The sequence below is a fragment of the Astyanax mexicanus genome, chromosome 5, assembly GCF_023375975.1.
Source record: "Astyanax mexicanus isolate ESR-SI-001 chromosome 5, AstMex3_surface, whole genome shotgun sequence".
NCBI classification, from domain to species: Eukaryota; Metazoa; Chordata; class Actinopteri; order Characiformes; family Acestrorhamphidae; genus Astyanax; species Astyanax mexicanus.
Window position 1 is genome coordinate 5,097,600 of NC_064412.1, and position 21,221 is coordinate 5,118,820.

Consider the following 21,221-nt stretch of genomic DNA (forward strand, 5'->3'; position numbering starts at 1 on the left):
CTACGAGATGGAGGAGCCTCTCCACACAGAAAGGCAATCAGCAGCTCCTGTTCTTTCTGAAGGGCACGGAGGCGCGTGACGAAGCGTTCATTAAAAGCATGACCGAGGACGGAAGTGAGGTCACGGCGGCGGAGAAAGAACAGGAAGCCCGCGGAGATGTGGCCTGCAGGGCCGGCTCCAGTGGGGAAAACACTTGGCAGAAACCAAACAGAAGAGCGAGAGGCGGTTTCTCGGTCAGGCTGTCTTGGGAACGACGTTCCAGCTTGGAAACAGATAAAGGGGGCGTGGGGGGGAAATGGAAAAGCACCTAACGGCCTCGTCTATTATCAGCTCCGGCTGCTGCTTATCAGCCCAGGCCTGCCTTTTCGGGCGAATTCAATCGGTGCTTAGGGTGCGGAAGGGAGAGTGAATTTAATGGCCTTTGTTTACCTTATCTCACGCCGAGCGAATGAGGATCCTCTCACCATCTCGCTAAAGAGACGAGTCACTGAAATACTATTTATGTTTCAATTCTCTTCCTTATTAAATTTGCTATTTTGCTCAGTTTTGACCATAATGCAGTTTTGCCAGAGCACTCTTCTCTAACTGACAAACCATGTCAGCATGGGACCACTTAAAAAGCTGCTGCCTGATTTCATCTCCATTTCCCTTTCTCACATTGCTTTTGATGTAATATAGCCAGTTCATTTACATAAAGGCTTGGACGTCTTACACTGACGGTGTATCTCAAAAAGGTTATATACTTTACTTCAGTAATTCAGTAGATGTATTACACACAGAGTAATCTATTTTTAAGCATTGGTCTTATATAATATTCAAATTTTCTGAGACACTGATTTTTGGGTTTTTATTGGACTCCTTTTTTGGGGGGCTTTCTTTCCAGATTCTTACCAGTAAATATATGTTACTTTCCTTTTTTTTGTTTCATTTTACACCAAGTTTAAGCTTCCTCTCTGCAAACACTGCTGTAGGAAAAGTTGAAAACCAAGAGGTTTGGTTCCTTGTAGCAACATGTATTTCAATAACTAGCAGAGTCTGGTGGTGATGGGCTGCTCTCTAGTATCAACACCACCATATTCCCCTGAAGTCACTCTCTTGCTTTACTGTGCAGCAGCTTACATTTTTAAAAACATACTTATTTTTAGAAGGTTTACGCCAATTTTAGGGGTGTAAATACAGTGATTTTGTAGTACTGTTATGGGGTTTTGGAATTGATCAGTTTTATAGTTCTGTTTTAGTTCAGCAGGATTAATTTTTTATAAGAAGACAAAAGTTTAGGTTTATGATTTGCGACTTTGATGTACTGAACTCATGAAATTTGTATATAGGTAGTCTGTTAAACTAATCATTTTCTAAAAAATAATATTTTATACTGATACACCCTCACATTAACTGTAAATATATGACCAGTTGTGATGCACTGGGGCGAGAACTGAACTCTACAGGGATGTAAATCTGTAAATCGTAGGTTTCTGACCACTGCCCAGGGACTTTTATATACGCCAGGGGAGTCCAATCCTCTGCACAAAGGGCCCGCATGGTTGCAGGTTTTCATTTTAGCACAGAAGGAGCGCACCTGATCAGCTGTTCAAAGACTGAGACGAACTGATTAAACCAGCAGAGTCAGGTGTAGGTGTGCACCAGCTCGCTCAGAATGAAATGCGGCAGCCAGACCGGCCCTTTGCGGGAAGGATTGGACACCCCCGGTGTAGACATGCACCAAGGGATCTACAACAAAAAAAGAAATTGCACCAGATGCTTTAGTTTGGCGGTGTTCAGGTCCTCAGCAGCAGAAGCTGAACAGATGAGGGTGTTTTTCCCTTTTCCAGCTCATGAACACTCTGATAATTAGGAGATGATTTTTTGTTGTAGGTTAGGATCCAAAACTACCTCTTTAGATACATGCTGTAGATAAACACGTGTTGCACTTTATCTGATTACACCATGATTAAATCACTAATGAAGATTCCCCACACTTTAAACCAACATAGAAATTAAATATATGACCAAATGCAGAGTTAAACACACACAAATGTTAAACCTATATATTATATAGATGTATTACACACAAAGTGATCTATTTTAAGTGTTTATTTCTTTTATTGTTGATGTTTATGGCTTACATTCAATGAAAACCCAAAAACCAGTGTCTCAGAAAATTAGAATATTATATAAGACCAATTGGTACTTTTGGCAGAACTGTGGGCAGTGAGACAAGTCCTGCTGGAAAATGAAATCTGCATCTCCATAAAAGTTGGTAGACTTGATATAACACAGTGGATCAACACCAGCAGATGACATGTCTCTCCAAACCATCACTGATTGGTGGAAACTTCACACTAGACCTCGAATAGTTTGGACTGTGTGTCTCTCCACTCTTCCTCCAGACTCTGATCCCTTGATTTACAAATGAAATGTAAAATTTACTGATGATCAGTGATGGTTTGGAGAGACATGTCATCTGCTGGTGTTGGTCCACTGTGTTATATCAAAGTTTTATGTAGCTGTGTATTTCATTTTCCAGCAGGACTTGGCACACTGCCCACACTGCCAAAAGTACCAATTGGTCTTATATAATATTCAAATTTTCCGAGCCAATGAGAGAGGTCAGCTTACCTGTGGCTTGCTCCTTTAGCTCTGCTTCGGTGGCAGTTTGAAATAGGAAATAGAACTCTGGAGGAGGATTTAGACAAACAGATAGAGAGACAAAAGCAGCAGGAAACTCACAGCAACCATATTATTGGTCAAAGGTAAGTGACATCACCTGAGCTCCCTTGGAAAATCAGTGGCTGTCCCTAACCATGTGACCTTCCTCTCCTAACTATACTGTCTGCAATGAAGGAAATGTCAATTAAAGTGTTTGTTCTAAAACTGTGTTTGGACAGTTGTTACCAAATGTGTGTCATATGTTTGGTATCATCCTTTAAGTGAAGAGTCTCACTTTGTAATTCCATCTGTGTGCAAATACACAATAAAGCAAAATTATGTTCTGAAAGGACCATAGTGCAGTATGGCAGACTAGGGTTCGACACCACACTACACCGATAAAAGTACTTGGGCAAGACTTCTATTTCTACATTTTCCTACCTCTGTAACTCGAGATAAGCTGATATTAAATCTACCTAATCCATAGTGAACCCATATCAGAGGTGGAAAGTAACTAATTACATTTACTTACATTACTGTAATTGAGTAGATTTTATGAGTAATTTGTCATTTTTAAGTAGTTTTTAAATAGGTAATTTTACTTTTACTCAAGTAAAATTTTTACTTTTACTCTTACTCAAGTAATTTACTTCACTACTTTGGAAAACTCCCTCTTACTGAGTAAAAAATAAAATGCTGGGGAAAAAACAAATAGTCTGAATAAAAAAAATTCAATTATTTTGTTCTCCATGGCAGCGCAGCTAAATTTTGTCATGTAGTGTTTATTATTACGGTTAGCAGGTGAGACGCTGTGTGAATCAGCTGTGTAGTCTGGGGTCTGTGTGCACGGCTCCTGGGAACCGGTGTTCTGTCAAGTTATGCTACCCATGGATATGGGCTTCTTTACGGCACTGCGCATGCACCCACCAACAGTTTTTTATAATAATTCCTTAGGTTTTTATTAGGAATATTAAACAATCTGCTTGGTTGTTAAATAAAACATGTGAATAGCAGTTAAAGCATAGGAATGTCAGGTTAAAAAATAATAATGAATTGTAAAACTATAAAAATACAGTTTATAGTCACATATATGACCACAACCTTTTAACTTTTTAATAGTAAAGAAAAAAGTGGATCATAGAAACCTATACCTCTTGTTCTTGAAAATGTTTAATGGGGTGATCTGAACAAATACTGCCCAAACTATTTAACTTAATAATTATTATAATATTTAATTCATGATTTGTAATTTTTTACATCAAATAAATAAAAGTAACTATGTAACTTTTACTCAAAGTAAATTTTTAATTTAGTACTTTTTTTACTTTTACTCGAGTAGATTTTTAGATGGGTACTTTTACTTTTACTTTTTACTCTGCCCAATATGTATGACTTTTATTCACATTTGGTCCAAAGTTAATTAAATCAAGGTAAAAACAAAACTAAACATTTAAGTATTAAAGCCTAATTCAATCTGTAAAACATGGTGGTGGTGGTGTTAGTATCACAGTTTGGGCTTGTTCTGCTGCTTCCTGGATAAGTAAAAGATGGTTTGCCATCATTGATGAAACAATGAATTCCAAATTATTCCAGCAAACTCTGAAGGAAAATATCAGGACATCGGTCTTTAAACTGAATCTCAAGAAAGCGTGGGTCATGCAGCAAGACGATGACCTAAGCCCTGACCCTTTTTCTCAAAGAGGTTAAAGTTTGAGCAGAACATCTCACAGTTTATGGAAGTTTGTTTCTACTGATCGCAGCCTAAATAGATGATGCAATTGATGCAGCAGGACTGAACATTTGCAGGGTTTAAACAGTGAAAGCCTAGTTTTGGGGCATTAATCACTTGTTTTAACATGTTTTAACAAAATGCAACATGGAGAATGTCTATATAAGTATTGGAAAATTGTTTCAGATTTTATAACACTTTTGTACAATCTGTAAGATTCAGTTTTGAATCAGAATGCTATAAAATCATTTAAATTTTCTTTTTTTTATGGCATGATTCTACTGTTGGATGACCTGATGAGTAATCTTCTCTATTTGACCTGGACAAATCACAGAAATAACACGCCAGACATCCTCCAACCTATGATTCATGCTTTTTACATCTGATGGCACAGCTAGTTCTATTGAGGATGACTAACATTTTGTGTGGAGAACTTCAAGGACCTTGCAAACTTGATAATTACAGATCTACTTTCATCAGAAAAGTTGAGGAAGCACAAGACATGTCCAGATTGTTTGTTTGTCGCTTTTGATCCTCAAATCTGATGGACTCGTCTCAACTTCTGGACCTGCTTCCACCGTGGAATTGAGTGGAGAGGAATCTGATTTGTTCCGGTCAGCTTGGCCATGAAATAGTATCCAAAAAACGCTCCACTGACAGAGCTGAAGCCCTGCAACCTGTGTAGTACCATCACTCATCCACAGAGCAGATAGAAAGCTTTTAGCAAAAGACTCTGAGTATGCAACATGATGCTGGTTTATATTGACAGAAATGCATGCTGGGGGAAATATATCTGATATGTGTCAGAAGGCAAGCTATTTAACTTCAATTTAAACAACCCATCCACTTCATAAAAAAACGAAGAAAAGGTGAGGACTGACTTCAGATCAGTGCATTAAATCCTTCAATCCATCCAAGTCTCACAATTTCTCATCGTCCTTATACCAGCAATTTCATAACTCAGCTCAGCATCTGCTGTAATTAAATTAAGGCCTTTTAAAAGGGAGCTGAAGGATTGTATGACTTCTCAGCCAAAAGCTGAAGCAGCAGATTCCAATCAAGATTTTTTTTTAAACAAGACAAATTAAACATCCAATACAATAACTACAGAATTAAAGAAAACTGAGGATAAACGATTTACAACAAAATTGGATTTATGATATTATATATCCCTGATAGGCTAAAGACTATAGCTGGCCTCCTGACAGTAATTAAACACACCTGCCTACACAGAAACAGGTGCAAATGCCAGACAAAGCCTCTGCCAACACTTGGCACGTACTGTACATCTTGGCACATGTACTGTAGATGTATACCACATGCTAAGAGAAGCATGTATGTGTCACTTAAAGACCTGATGACCTAGTATTTCCATAGTAATGTTTTAATTTAAAAAAATGACTCTAGAAAGAAATGAAGTTCAGTCAACCTGAAACATTTCAGGAACTTTATAAGGATCAAGTGCAGTCACCGTAAAGACCATCAAAAACTTTATGATGATGAAACTGGCTCTCATCAGGACCACTCCAGAAAAAAAAGAAGAGCAAGAGTTTCCTCTGTTGTACAGGATAAGTTCATCAGAGTTACCAGCTTCAGAAACCACAAGTTAACAGCTTCCCAGATAAGAACACCTAAATGCTTCTTTCCAGAGTGTTTTGTACAATAATACTCTGTGTCAAGGCTATCTTCTTAACCCCCAATGCATGATGTTGCCCTCAAGCAACAAACCATCTTTCGGTTAGTACACAATTCCATAACATACCATACTGATAAAATTATCTATTTATTTATTTAGTTTTTTTTTATATAATGTTACAAGTCATATCTACAGCCAATACACTGAGGCGTATAAGTGGTTTATAAATAAAAAATATATACAGTACAGGCCAAAAGCTTGGACACACCTTCTCTTTTTCAATGCGTTTTCTTCTGACTATTTACATTGTAGATTCTCACTGAAGCATCAAAACTATGAATGAACACATGTGGAGTTTTATGTACTTAACAAAAAATGAGCTGAACCTCCACAGTCACCGGACCTGAACCCAATCCAGATGGTTTGGGGTGAGCTGGAGCACAGAGTGAAGAAGGCAAAGGAGCAACAAGTGCTAATAAACACCTCTGGGAACTCCTTCCTTCCTTCAAGACTGTTGAAAAACTTTTCATTTCAGGTGGCCACCTCTTAAAGCTCATTGAGAGAATGAGGCCAAGAGTGTGTAAAGCAGTAATCAGAGCAAAGGGGGGTTAGTTTGAAGAAACTAGAATATAAACATATATTTTTTTTGTTATTTAACCTTTCTTGGTTAAGTACATAAAACTCCACATGTGTTCATTCATAGTTTTGATGCTTCAGTGAGAATCTACAATGTAAATAATCATGAAAATAAAGAAAACGCATTGAAAAAGAGAAGGTGTGTCCAAACTTTTGGCCTGTACTGTATATTTGCAAGAATATGTAAGACGTATATTTTGCTGTTCATGTTCTGACAATAACCTTACATTCTTGTTGTAAAACAAGCTTTGGGCAACATTATGTAGATAAAGCAGTGCTTACTCAAATAATCAGCTTGTTATCAAAACAAATAAATGGTATAAAAAAAATTAAAAGAAAAATATCCCAAATTTTTATTATAGTGATTTTTTTCATTCCATAGGAATTAAAATGACAGTAATAATTTTTATTACAATCATTTCTGGAACAATATACAGTCCAAACAATAACAGTTATTGTGACAGGTCTTTACTACCAGCAGATACAGGGCATTCATTTAATATATATTCAAGCAAACATTATTCACAACATTTTTTAATAAGTTGTGTTTGTTTAATACTTTGTAAATGTTGGTTTGTTCAACACTTTTAAGTTACTACGTTACTTCTCTATGTGTTCCTTCATAGTCTGGATTACTTTACCACTCATTTACAATGTAAAAAATATATTTTTTTTTATATAAAAATTAAAGCATTGAACGTGACGGTGGTACTGTATATATTTGTAGGTCACTGTGAGAGAAGCATAAGTAATATACAGTATGTAATAGAAGTAATATGATTATTTTATTTTATATTATTTTACATTATATCAGCACCATTGAGACCATTGTTCTGTATTGGAGTAGATTTAATCAAACAATGGATAAAAAGTAATGTGCATTTAGCTACACCATGTTAAATAGACCATCATTTGGATTAATCAAGATCTTCTCAACAGAAACTGATTCAGATTCGCAGCTCAGAAGTCAGATAGACTTATTTTATAGCACGGATGTCCTCTCTTATCAGCAAAGAGCCAGTGTGGCTGAAGGCGTTTAATTCTCTAATTCTCTACCTGTTTAATCAGTTGGTCTCACTCTTCAAGCAATTAATTGTGGGTATGCCCTTAATCCCAGCTGATATTGATATTATTGATACTATTGGAAACATGTTCAAATGACAGTCTCTTCTGAAGGAACAGTTGGAAGCAGATTTGATTTCTGCTTAGTCAAAAAGACATTTGTAATCAGTTGAATTCTGAGTTAAATTCTGTGTTTATAGAGGCGTTTATATGAGCTCGGATCAGTTCAGCTTCCTCTTCATTACTGAGGTCTAATGATGTTCAGCAGTAACACTGCCGCTGCCCTACAGAAACACAGTGGACGGGTTAAATGAGTACTGCAGGAAAGGCAGGAGCTCCAATATTAACATTCTCATGCACCTCTACAGCCATCTTGTGGCCAAGCCAGAGGTGTAATTCTAGCAGCAATACGTTCAGAAAAAGCCCTCTAGAAGGTCTGCACACACACACACACACACACAAATATTTTATTTAAAATAATTATTAAAATAGTTATTGCCTTTTTGTACCATATATGGACATTAATTCAATCATATTTGCTGACCTCAGGATGGCCCATTATGTTTATCTTTCCTAACAGTATGTCTATTTGTGTATTGTACATATAGTGTCTCCCATTCTCTTATATTATATATCTTATTTCACCAGAGTTGCCAGGTCCGCAGTTTTCCCGCCAAATTGGGCTTGTTTGCAAATTCAGTTGCGGGTGAAAATTCAAGGATGACGGGATGCGTTTTTGGGCTACTTTAAAAAAAAAAAAAAAAAAAAAAAAAAAAAAAGTGGGTGTTAAAGTAAAAATAATTTTTAACTAATTATGTTACTTTTGAATGTTCTTGACTGTGATATAAACTGTTACAAAATAACTAATAAAACAAAACACTAATGTTAGAAAATTATTAATGAAAGATAAATATCAATACTGATAATAAATCCCTTATAAACAAAATACTAAGTCGTTTTCATAGTTGTTTTGTCATTTGCTTCAAACGTCTGACAGACATATATTTTGGGGTAGTTAAGCTTCTAAATGGCGGGTTTCAGACTGACTTTGGGCTGGATATTTTTGTTGGACCTGGCAACCCTGCCCATCACTATTGCACTATTGTCTTCTGTCTAACGTATGTCTATTTGTATCCTTGTTGTACTGTACATAGAGTGTCTCCCATTCTTTTATATTATTAATCTATTTTCTGTACTTGCTGTAATTTTTGGGATGGAGAGTAACGTAATTTCTATTCTCTGTATTTCCTGTACATATGCAGTACTGACAATAAAACTACTTGACTTGACTTGAAAGAAAGCCTTTTTACCAGAATATGTTTTATATTTTACATTCTTCAAAGTAGCACCTCTTGTTTAGATTAGACAGTTTTACACATCTCTGCTGGATTTTCTCAGTCAGTTTTATGAGGTAGAGTCACCTGGAATTCAGGCTTTCAGTTAACAGCTGTGCTGCTGAACTCATCAAGAGTTAATTACTTGAATTTCTTGTCTCTTAAAGTGTTTGAGAGCATCAGTTAAAGTAAAGTAGTGAAGAGGTAGAGTTACAGGTATACAGTGAATAGTGAATATTTGAGTAATGTTCTAATCCAGACTATGAGAAGCAAGAACTACTCAACTAAATAAAGAAAATTTTAAAATGTATTTAATAAATGAAGGTCAGTCAATTCAAAAACATTCAAGAACTTTGAACTTTGTATCCTCAAATGCAGTTACAGCAAAGACCATCAAAAACCTCATGATGAAACTGGCCCTCATCAGGACCGCCCCAGGAAAGGAAGAATATTTGCTGACCTCAGAATGGCTCATTATGTTTTTCTTTGCTTGGAAAAAGCCTTTTTACATGAATGAGCTGAAATTAACTTGATTATTGTGGGGTGCTAATTGGTCCAGCAGGCTAACCACTGTCTGCTACTATGCTCGGGAGATCCCTGGTTCAAATCCCAGTCATGCAGCTTGCCATCAGCAGCCAGAGAACTGAGAAAGCACAAGTGACCTTGCTCTCTTTGGGTGGGTACAGTAGATGGTGCTCTTTCCCCTCATCACTCCTAGGGTGATGTGGATCAGCACAAGGTTGCATCTGTGAGCTGATGTATTAGAACCGAGTCGCTGCGCTTTCGTCCGAACGTTAGCGCTGTGATGCTGCTCGGTAATGCTGCATCAGCAGCAGCAAAAGAGATTGAGTCTGACTTCACATGTATCGGAGGGGGCGTGTGCTAGTCTTCACCCTCCTGGTGTTGGGGCATCACTAGTGATAGAGGGATATACCGCTGAGTAGTAGCTGAATGGGTGGAACAGTTAGCCAAATAAATGAGGAGAAAATGGGGAAAAAAATTAAAAAGAAAATATTGTCTTAACCCCCAATGCATGATGTTGCCCTCAAGCAACAAACCTTCTTTTGGTTAGTACACAATTCCATAACATACCATACTGATAAAATTATCTATTTATTTATTTTATTTTTTATATAATGTTACACATATCATATCTACATCCAGTATATGTGCAAGAATATGTAAAGAACTATATTTTGCTGTTCATGTTCTTACCATATCCTTACACTCTTGTTATAAAACAATCTTTTTGGCAACATTATGTAGATAAAGCAGTGCTTATTTAAATATTTAGCTTGTTATCAAAACAATAAAATGGTCTAAAAAAAGTTTACAAAGAAAAAATCTCCCAAATTGTTATTTTATAGTTTTTTTTCCTCCCCAAAAATTCACTCCATACCATAGAGGGTTAAAATGACAGTAATCATTTTTATTACAATTCTTTCTGAAACAATATACAGTCCACAAAAAAACAGTTATTGTGACAGGACTTTACTACCAGCAGAAACAGAGCATTCGTTTAATAAATATTACTCACAAACATTACTAACAACAATTTTAATAAGTTATTTTATTAGAAAACTCTGAGAAAATGAGAATAAACACATAAAGCTTTTCCAAAAATGAAATACAATTTCCAAAGTTCTCCTGGAGGAAGTCCAGTACCTGCAGTTCCTATCCATAAAAGTGCTTTAAAGAGCCGCTAAGCCCTAAACCAAATATATTTTATTAATAGCTAAAATGTGTTTCTTAGAAGTAATGAAACATATCAATCCTGCTTAAAGCTTTTAAAAAACATTACCTAACGTTTAAAAAAACACTTTTATTGCAGCATTTTCGCCTCTGCAGCGCCCTCTCAGGTTTAACTGTGATATAGGATTATGATTACGTGGATGATGTGTTTGTGTACTTTGATAGACAGACACATCACAATATGCAAATCAGTCAATTAATAATACCACCCCCCTGCTGACGTCCAATCATCTGGGTCTCACCGCTATCAGAGACACACTGCTGCAGCTCAGCCAATCAGCTATTCCTCCTGCCCTGCCCCTAAACCCATACATCATCACCCAGTGCAGCTCCCAAACTACTCCTCACATTTTTTGAAACCTTTTTCAGCTCTGATACATGAGATACCAGGACAGCTGTGCTTTGAGAGGAACAATAAGAGGGTTTGTCAGCAATTGTGCTCTCTCAGACTCCAGCTGCTGATGCTAAAGCAGCACAATCAGTCAGTGCCTTATTATGCTGAACCACTTAAAAAAAAATCACTTGATGCTGCTTTTTGAATTCAAAAGAGGTTTTTATACGACACAGCTCAAAAAATATATTCTATTTTCTAACCAGCATATCAGTAACATTTCTGACCAACAGCAAATACTGACTACTGCATTTATCTTTACTGCTGAGACAAAAATAAAATTTGATTTAAAAGCAAGTCTTGAATGTAAAAAAATTAGAACATTTTATCCTTTATTTATTGTATAACGGTATCTCTAATCTGCATAAATTTAAACCGAGATTTTATCAATGAGGAGACCAGCCACAGAATGAAATATGGGATGGCATTAATTATAAAGCTCACCCTGATGTCTGTTAGTCGATAAAGTCCTGCCCTTCACCAAAAAGAGCCAAACAGTTTACTTGTTGTGCCAAAAGCGGCAGAGAGGCTTGTAAGGAGGCCGAACCCACGATGTGGAGATCTGCGCAAGTGCAGTAGCCAGAACAAGCTACATAAATCAAACACTATAAACTGAAGATTTTTTTTTTTTTTTTTTTTTTTTATTTAACCAGTGATGTAAAATTATGTTATTGAAACATTAAATTGATCTTCAATCTTTGTACATTTAAAGACATAGCAGGCCAGTCATAAACAACTTGAGTTAACCGTCTAGCAGCTAGGGCTGCAACTAATGACTATTTTGGTAGTCAATAATATTTTTTTTCGATTAGTTGATTAGTCAACAAATATTTTTGCCATGTATTTCATCTCTAAATATCCAGATGCTGTTTAAACATGAAGAGTACTGATATTTAGTAAGTAACTATGTAATATGTTGTGTTTGGGCTCTTTTGGAGTCACAGACCAAGTTGAGTGTAAACTATGTGAATGAGCCATTTACCCATATCGCATTGCTCTTCTGTCCCCAGCACTTTGTGTAATGCAGTACTGTTACAAATTAACAATTAGTCTACAAGTTTAAATAATCAACATTGTCGATTATATCAACTAATCATTGCAGCCCTACTAGCGGCATTGCAAATAAGGCTGCCTAGTGAACAGATCTGCCTATAAAGACTTTGGTTGATAGTTCATACAGATAGAAATGAATAACAAGAATCTGAATCAGAATTTTGAAATGACTGATCCTACTGTAACAGATAAAACACATTCATTATAACCAGTACCAGTAGTATCAGTTATTTACTGTTATTAATCATCTTCCAATTATAAGATACTTCAATAAACCAATGAGATTTATTGAAATCTGAAGTATATTTTAGCCCCTTATGCTCAATACTAAGATGTACATGCTTAAGGCAAAAAACAACTAGGAAATGTCCCATGGTTTCCATTTTTTAAGTTATAGTGAAGTTTTAATAGAGCTGATTACACTGAGAATTTCTTCCAGTTTTATATTTGATTCTATATAACTTTAAAACTTTCAAAGAAGTTTGCTCACAGTTTCTCAAAGCTACCAACCTGTTTCTGGCAGTGTTCGCCTTCCCAGCCTGGGAAACACTGGCACTTAAACAGCTCTATAAATCTGCTCCTCTCCCCCTCATCACTGCTCACTCTCCTCTCTATCAGATACGATGGACCATCTGGTGGCCCGTCCGGAGGATCTGCTCTGTGGACGATGTTCCACACGGCTGGGTCTAGATGGAGGTAGGCTCCAGAGCCCGGGTCCCGTCTCTGGCATCGACCCCGGGCCGAACACAAGGCCTGGCTGCACACGGATGCAGCTTCGGTCACATTGACCACATACCGGCCCAGCGTGGTGTCCAGGTAGTCCTTCACCGCCTGACAGGTTCCCTGGGAAAAAAAGGGAAAGCAGTACCAGTATGAGTTCATGTGTCTTTTTTTATTTGCCTTTATAACAAACTGACAAGGAATTTAATGGAATGGATGTGCAGCCTATTTCTTGCTAGAAATAAAGGGTTTAAATCAAGTTATTAACACATTTATTAGCAAATTAGCAAATATAATAAGTATTAATAACATGTTGGTGCGCAGTGGATAATATCACTACCTGCCAGTGAGCTACCACATCATGTGGTAGACTGTGGTTTAATTTCCAGTCTGGATAATCAGGCGAGAGTCCTTGTGCAGAACTCCTAACACTACATCGCTCGTACTAAGCGCTAGCTTGCTCTTTCGCCATTCAGAGGTGAGTATTATCGGCTTGTAGCCTGCTGATAACCCCGATTAGCACTGATGGAGCACTACTAGCATTACAGGATTTCTTCAGCTCAGAGCATTACTTAAAACTGAACAATATAATAAATTAACAGTAAAAATGTAATGTAAAAATATTACTTTAAGGAATTAAAAAAATGGAATGCAACAACTGATCAATTGATTAGTTGGGTCTAAACGGTTTCTATCCCTAACGTGAGGAAGAAATACAACCAAAGACGTGGTAGTAAAGCACCATTAAACTAATTGCATGTTGGAATGTCTCAGAAAATTAGGATATTATATTTCATAAGACCAATTGGTACTTTTGGCAGTGTGCCAATTCCTGCTGGAAAATAAAATCTTATAAAAGTTGTCAGTAGCAGAGGGAAGCATGAAGTGCTGTAAGATTTTGTGGGAAAACAAAACTGCACTGACTTTAGACTTGATAATAAAACACAGTGGATCAACACCAGCAGATGACATGTCTCTCCAAACCATCACTGATTGGTGGAAACTTCACACTAGACCTCGAGCAGTTTGGACTGTGTGTCTCTCCACTCTTCAAATGAAATGTAAAATTTACTGATGATCAGTGATGGTTTGGAGAGACATGTCATCTGCTGGTGTTGATCCACTGTGTTTTATTATCAAGTTTAAAGTCAGTGCAGTTTTGTTTTCCCACAAAATCTTACAGCACTTCATGCTTCCCTCTGCTGACGAATTTTATGGAGATGCAGATTTCATTTCCCAGCAGGAATCGGCACACTGCCCAAACTGCCAAAAGTGCCAATTGGTCTTATATAATATTCAAATTTTCTGAGACACTGATTGTTGGGTTTTTATTGGCTGAAAGCCATAATCATCAACAATAAAATAAATAAAAGCTTAAGAGTTTCACATTTTTAACTGAATTACTGAAATATATTAACTTTTCAATAATATTCGAATTTTTTGAGGTGCACTAGTACATATTATTATGATATTGAATAATTGCTCAGCTCTAGCATATGCCTTTGTATGCATGTATGTTTTCCTACCTTGCTTTTGGAGAAGGTTGCATCTCCCCAAAGCACAATTCCTGCAGCCCCTAATGCAACACTCTCTCCAATAGTATAAACCAGCTCTTCCTTTAAAACACAATTTCAGAATTCAACAGAACAGCATTCATTAAAGGAATATATATATATATATATATATATATATATATATATATATATATATATATATATATATATATATTTAAATAATTTGGCAATTTTGCATATGCAATGTTTGCTTTGCAGCTGACCTGTGTGAGGAACTCCAGCGAGTATGTAAAGACGATACGGGCGTAGGGTATAACTGGTGGTTTGATGGGATTCACCAACTCTCTCACTCTCAATCCCTCCAGGATTCGATGTCGGGAGTACAGCAGAATATCATGGTTGTGTCGCCTCAGCCCCAGATCCAGGTAAATATCAGGGTACAGAGCTGTGCTCACGTTCCACAACCAAGACAGCCTGTCGTTCCTCTTCAGTTCTTGTGGTGGACACTCTCCGGTGTAGGTGCCATTCTTCTTATACTGGTAGTTGTAGCAGCAGGGGAACCCATAGAAGCCCCAAAGTCCCTTGGGCCGTTCACTCTGGCACTGTTTCAGGGTCTCCACCATGAAGGCCTGTGCTGCCTTTTCGAAGTCTTTCTCAGCCTCTGCTTCAATCTGCTCTGGCCTCCAGTCTGGATGCTTGTTCTTCACCAGTACTTTAGAGCCTTGCCAATACACCTCTTTACTGTCCCAGTTCCGTTCCCAGAGTGGTCTCCAGCTTTCCCAGTCAAGTACAGCCAGTCCGTGGAAGTCTCGATCTGGGACGGCCTTCCTCAGGTCAGAGTCAGCCTGCCAGATGTGGTCGCTGAGGCTGGCGTTCTGAGGAACACCTCCATACACCGATATTTTTTGATGATCATAGTGAGGATATAAACCAAACTTGTCAGAGTAGAAGATAGCAATGTTCTTACCAATAAACGTCTGATTCTTGTTGTGGACAATGTCAAAGACGCTCAAATCAAGTTCAACACCATAGCGAGTGGCACAAGTCTCAGTAGGAGCGTTCCAGACCGTGAAGAACGGGAGGTGAGGCAAGGACTTCAGGCCACTTCTTGGCCATGCCAAGACCGGAAAAGTCACAAAAACACAGAGGAAGATCAGAGGACCCGTCCGGCAGGTAGCATCCATACCTGGAAGGTAGCATAAGAAATTCAGAACCGCAGCAAAGCAAAGAGAACCTCCGCAGTTAGATGAGTCAACTCAATTTAAATGTAAATTAAGGTGGCTCCAAGTCTAATTTCAAAAGGTAATTTCAATGATGGGAGGACTTTTTTTTTTTTTCTGAACGAAGGTATATGTTAAACTGAACAGCCCATTATCCATAATAATCATCCACTTCAAGTAACACCGAACGCCTTCATGTGAGACAAGAGAGGCAGAGCGAGTGGGAATTATTCCTGCCGCAATGTCACACATGCTTTATTGACGCCATAAACATCAGAAGGATATCGGAAAATTTCTCCCAATTACAAACGCCATTACTGGAACAGTTGAGACTTTCAGCAAAGTGCAATACAGACAATACGAGAACCTGTAATACAGAATATTCGAGTTACGCTCTTGTAAATGATTCCAAAATAAGCCAGTGAATTGGTAAAAAGGAGAAGAAAATTGTCAGTCAACTGAAAAACAACTTTTCCCCACTGCAAGACGGCAAATAATTTAGGTCAGGGGTCGGCAATAGGCAGCCTGTTGGCCAGATGTTACCCGCCAGCATAAAAACATCTGGCCCGTAAGGTTGTTTGAACTATAATGAGCGATAATGAAAAATAAATAAATAAATAAAATGCTTCTCTGGTGAGCTTTTGTTTACATTCCTCCCCTGTCTCTCTCTCTGTCGCGCTCGGTGTGATTTTAGTTTCCACCCGTTCTCGTGCTCCCAAACTCATTATAAGGGCATTCTTTTCCCGGCTGTGTCCCAATTCACTAGTCGAGGAAGTGGTAGAGTGTATTGAACCGCGACCCTGACGCCACAGGTTCGATCCCGCGTAAAGAGCGGTGTGATTATTTTATTTCTTTTTTCCTTTTTACTTGGGTTTACCTGCTTTGAGATCAACTGTTCTGCAATTGGGTTCAACGACCCTTTGGGCTGGAGAGCTACTAGTCAGTAGCACGCAATCCCATTACACTCCATTTTACAAAACAGAATTTTTTTGGGGGGCCTGTCATGTAATGGCTTGGAAAGTTAATTTCCGACCTCTGATTTAGGTCTTTCACCCTCTAACTCACATAATACTGTAAAAAAGATCTCAGTCCTTGAAGAGCAAGGCCAGAAACCACATGCACATGATCTTTGAGCCATCAAATGGCACTGTATGAGAAACTGTCATGCTGTCACGCTCTGGAAAATGGTTTGGAAAACCACAGTCATTTAACACAGTCATCAAATGCATTAGGAACTGCCGCCCACCTGCTCACTGACTGTCAATGGGCACAGGACATCTGGACCTTCATGAAGGATATGGGACGTAACATTGAGGCAAATCCTAAATCCATAATCTATGATATTTTTACTAATAATTTGAACTCTAAAACAAAGGATTTGTATTGGTATATATTGTGTATAGTGAATTGTAAGTTATGGAAGACTAGATGTAAGATGGTAATTAAACAAAATCAGATACCCTCTTATATAGTCATCAAACAGATCATAAGCAAATTAAAGAGCCTGAGAACATGGGGACTACAAAAAAATACCCTTGGACAATTTGACTATAGAACAACTATAGAATATATTATTAATTATATTTAAGTATTTAAAAAATCCAATAAAGTTTCAATAAAAAACCTGAGTAGTTTAAACAGGCCTGTGTGTGGCATATTGCAGCATACATAATAATATCTCCAAAATTTCTGACACAATAAAAAAAAACTCTATACCAAATTTAAAATGCACAAAGACATAAAAAGAAAGAAAAAACATTGAATGAGAAGATTTGACAGGCACTGTACACATTGTAACATTTGTGAAAACTTTCAAAATGTACTGTATTTTTCTGCCTAATGATTCTCATTTTTTTTAAACTTGTATGAACTGTGCTTTTGGTCAATATGTAGTATCATACAAATGATCTGATGACTGAATAAGAATACTACTTTCTAAGAATACTAATTTATTTATAATACAAAAACATGAAAAGGGAATAATAAATAGAGACATCAAGGTTTTTAGTTAGATGTTTTACAGTACTTCCTGAGCCACTTAATCGCCATCAAACCAAGCTGAACTTGCATGAATTTTTCACCAGGAGTAAAGGCATAAAGTTATTCAAAAGCAGTGTGTAAGACTGGTGGAGGAGAACATGATGCCAAGATGCATGAAAAAATTAATGATTAAAAACCAGGGTTATTCCACCAAATATTGATTTCTGTGCTCTTAAAACTTTATAAATATGAACTTGTTTTCTTTACATTATTCGAGGTCTAAAAGCTCTGCATCTGTTTGTTTTTTTTTCAGCCATTTCTCATTTTCTGTAAATAAATGCTTTAAATGACAATATTTATATTTGGAATTTGGGAGAAATGTTGTCTGTAGTTTATAGAATAAAACAACAATGTTCATTTTACTCAAACATAAACCTATAAATAGCAAAATCAGAGAAACTGATTCAGAAACTGAAGTGCTCTCTTCATTTTTCCAGAGCTGTATGTGGATAACACTAATTAATGCACGCAGGAGAAGTTTTATACAAAAAAACTGCAATGCAACCTAAAAATGAACGTGAACGTTTACTCAACATTGTTTTCTATTAGGCAATTCTGTGTAGGACGTCATTAATCCAATACTCGTCAGTGTTTTAACAGGCTAGCATGTTGTAACAGTGCATCCAGACTCAGACTGAACTCCAGCAGAACTTTATTAAATATTTACTGAAATTAAACTCCACATTAAACAAATATCTAAACCCAGGTTAACTCAGAACTATCGGAGTCCTCGAGAAATAAACTCGTTTAGTCTCTAAATCTCAACATTTAACAGAAGTGAGTAGAGGACAGTCTGAGAGGAAAAGGGGAAGTGAAGGGAAACACTGTAAACATTCTCCAAACGTTCTTCCGACTGAACTGCATAACTCAAGTCCCGGAGAATAAAAACACTGAGAGGAGATTAAAGCTCTAATCTCACCGCTCTCTGATTAATCTCTGATTAATCTCACTTACCGCTCTCTGATCAACCAGCGACCAGCAGCTCTACATAACCCGAGCGAGCTCGTGACTGAGGCCCGGGTTCACCGAGAAAAGAGGAACCGAATCCTGAGAGCAGCTCAGAGAGAGGCGGAGCCGCTGCTGCTCCCAGACCCGAGCAAATAAACCTGACCTGAGATCGGTTACAGCTTCACCGCCGCTCAGAACAGTAAAATAACACAAAATACATCACGTGTTTTTTTTTTTCCTCTTTATTAATTAAATAAGTACATTTTATTATATTTTTATTTTATTTATTATTATTTTGAGATAATATGTGTTTTTTCTTACTTTTAATGACTGAGCACCTCAACAATAATAATCATCAAAAAATAAAGAGATAGCATTTTTAAAAAATAATGAAATAATGTTTTAAAAAATAATGAGATAGTGTTTCAAAAACAGTGAGATAGCATTTTTAAACAGAATGAGATAACAGCCCAAAAATAACAAGATAGTGTTTTAAAAAGTAATGAGATAACATTTTTAAACAGAATGAGATAACAGCTCAAAATAATGATATAACATTTTAAACAGAATGAGATAGCAGCCCACAAATAATGAGATAGTGTTTTAAAAAGTAATGAGATAACATTTTTAAACAGAATGAGATAACAGCCCAAAAATAATGAGATAGTGTTTTAAAAAGTAATGAGATAACATTTTTAAACAGAATGAGATAACAGCTCAAAAATAATGAGATAACATTTTTAACAGAATGAGATAACAGCTAAAAAATAATGAGATAGTGTTTAAAAAATTGAGATAGTGTATTAAAATATAATGATCTAGCATCTAACAAATAATGAGATTGTGTCTCAAATATAACAAGATAGTGTTCCAAAAATAATGAGAAAGTGTATCAAAAATGATGACTTAGTATCTCAAAATAATGATCTCAAAACAAAGACAAAGTATCTCAAAAATAATAAAATAGGGTTTCCAAAATAATGACTTAGTATCTCAAAATAATGAACTCAAAATAAAGACTCAAAAATTATGAGATAGCATCTCAAAAATATTTTAAATTAGTATTCCAAAATAAGGATGAGATAACAGATAAAAAATAATGAGATAACATTTTTAAACAGAATGAGATAACAGCCCAAAAATAATGAGATAGTGTTTTAAAAAGTAATGAGATAACATTTTTAAACAGAATGAGATAACAGCTAAAAAATAATGATATATTGTTAAAAATCAAATTGAGATAGTATCTTAAAAAATAATGATCTAGAATCTTAAAACTAATGACTTATTATCTCAAAAATAACGAAGAAAATAATGAGAAATAACGACAAAAATAATGAGAAAGTGTATCAAAATGATGACTTAGTATCTCAAAATAATGATCTCAAAACAAAGACAAAGTATCTCAAAATTAATAAAACAGGGTTTCCAAAATAATGACTTAGTATCTCAAAATAATGAACTCAAAAATTATGAGATAGCACCTCAAAAATATTTGTACTTAATTTTCCAAAATAAGGATCTCAAAATAACAAATTGGCATGTCAAAGACTTAGTATCTCAAAAATAATGAGATATATAAAAATAAATATATAGAGTATTACAATAAAGACTTAGTATCTCAAAATAAAGACTAGTATCTTACATTAATTACTTAATATCTCAAAATAATGGAATAGCACTTTATTTAACAATATTCCACTTTAATTATTTTAGATGTTGGTAATGGGCTTCAGTAGAACAGGGCTGAATAAGATTAGTGTATTTAATCAGAGAAACTGGGAGAGTGTAGGACTCTGGAGCTCTGTTCACCATCTGGACTGACCACAGTCAGACCCTATCTCAGTTTTATAGAGCGTTTTCCTAAAAACCCTGAAGATTAATAGTCTCTCTGAGAGAGCTGGGAGTGATGTGGTTGCTCACTTTAAACTTTGTTACAATGAGTTTCATGCCTTAGTGTGCCTGTAGGCCTGTACAGATCTGTGGAGTTACTGGTTAAAAGTAAAAAGTCATTTAATCTTTCTGATACTACACACTGTATACAAAGATTCAGTTATGAGATATATTGTTAAACGGGTGGATTCTAGAATGAGAATTTTTTAGGGGTACTGAGCACCCAATGAGCCCAGACCCCATCTTCATTTTTTAAAAAAAACACATGATACCACAAGGACGTTGACCCAACATCCATTTTTCCATTACCAATGCATTAAAACTATGTTGTGCTTCAATAACAAAACTGATTTATTTGTGCATACCGGATTTACATTACTCCAACATTGAGTTAACATTATGGTTTCATACAGTAGCAATCAGAAGTTTGAACACACATTTTTTACATTAAAATATAATATTGAAGTCATTAAACCTATACAGGAACGAACTAATAATTATTTAGTAAACAAAAAATCAATAGGATCAGGAGATCATTGTTTCGAATCCTGCTCATGCAGCTTGCCATCAGCTGTCGAAGCTCTGAGAAAGCACAGTTGGCCTTGCTCTCTCTCTCTGGGTGGGTACAGTAGATGGCGCTCTTTTCC

General features: G+C 36.4%; 2 protein-coding genes across 5 annotated transcripts in view; both read right to left on the reverse strand.

Annotated features, from left to right (window-relative positions):
- The window catches only part of rps10 (ribosomal protein S10), a 532,411-nt gene that overhangs the window by 439,603 nt on the left and 71,587 nt on the right, over positions 1–21,221 (reverse strand). Inside the window, exon 6 of one of the 3 annotated variants that reach the window (XM_049479515.1) lies at positions 6,523–6,558. The exons of the other annotated variants lie outside the window; for them this stretch is intronic. Coding sequence (XP_049335472.1) covers positions 6,538–6,558 — 21 coding nt within the window. The 3' untranslated portion in view covers positions 6,523–6,537. Of the gene's footprint in view, positions 1–6,522; positions 6,559–21,221 lie in introns of those variants that run through there. 3 annotated transcript variants of the gene reach the window in all.
- Positions 9,338–18,792, reverse strand: hyal1 (hyaluronidase 1). 2 transcript variants are annotated; one of them, XM_022675552.2, is made up of 4 exons: positions 18,688–18,792; positions 14,737–15,659; positions 14,486–14,575; positions 9,338–13,082 (listed from the first exon to the last, which is right to left on the reverse strand). In XM_022675552.2, exons 2-4 carry the CDS (start codon positions 15,655–15,657, stop codon positions 12,726–12,728), a joined length of 1,368 nt encoding a protein of 455 aa, XP_022531273.1. In that variant the 5' UTR covers positions 15,658–15,659; positions 18,688–18,792; the 3' UTR covers positions 9,338–12,725. The 2 variants fall into 2 exon arrangements, with proteins under 2 accessions (XP_022531273.1, XP_049335448.1); XM_049479491.1 differs by lacking the exon at positions 18,688–18,792 and adding an exon at positions 18,653–18,672.

Bases quoted from the DNA above. Each gene is read 5' to 3' on its own strand.
- hyal1 (XM_022675552.2), bottom strand. From the start codon at position 15,657: ATGGATGCTACCTGCCGGACGGGTCCTCTGATCTTCCTCTGTGTTTTT. The intron at 14,576-14,736 runs GTCAGCTGCAAA...TGTGTTTTAAAG, and splicing joins CGCTGGAGTTCCTCACACAG to GAAGAGCTGGTTTATACTAT. The intron at 13,083-14,485 runs GTAGGAAAACAT...TTTTTTTCCCAG, and splicing joins CAACCTTCTCCAAAAGCAAG to GGAACCTGTCAGGCGGTGAA.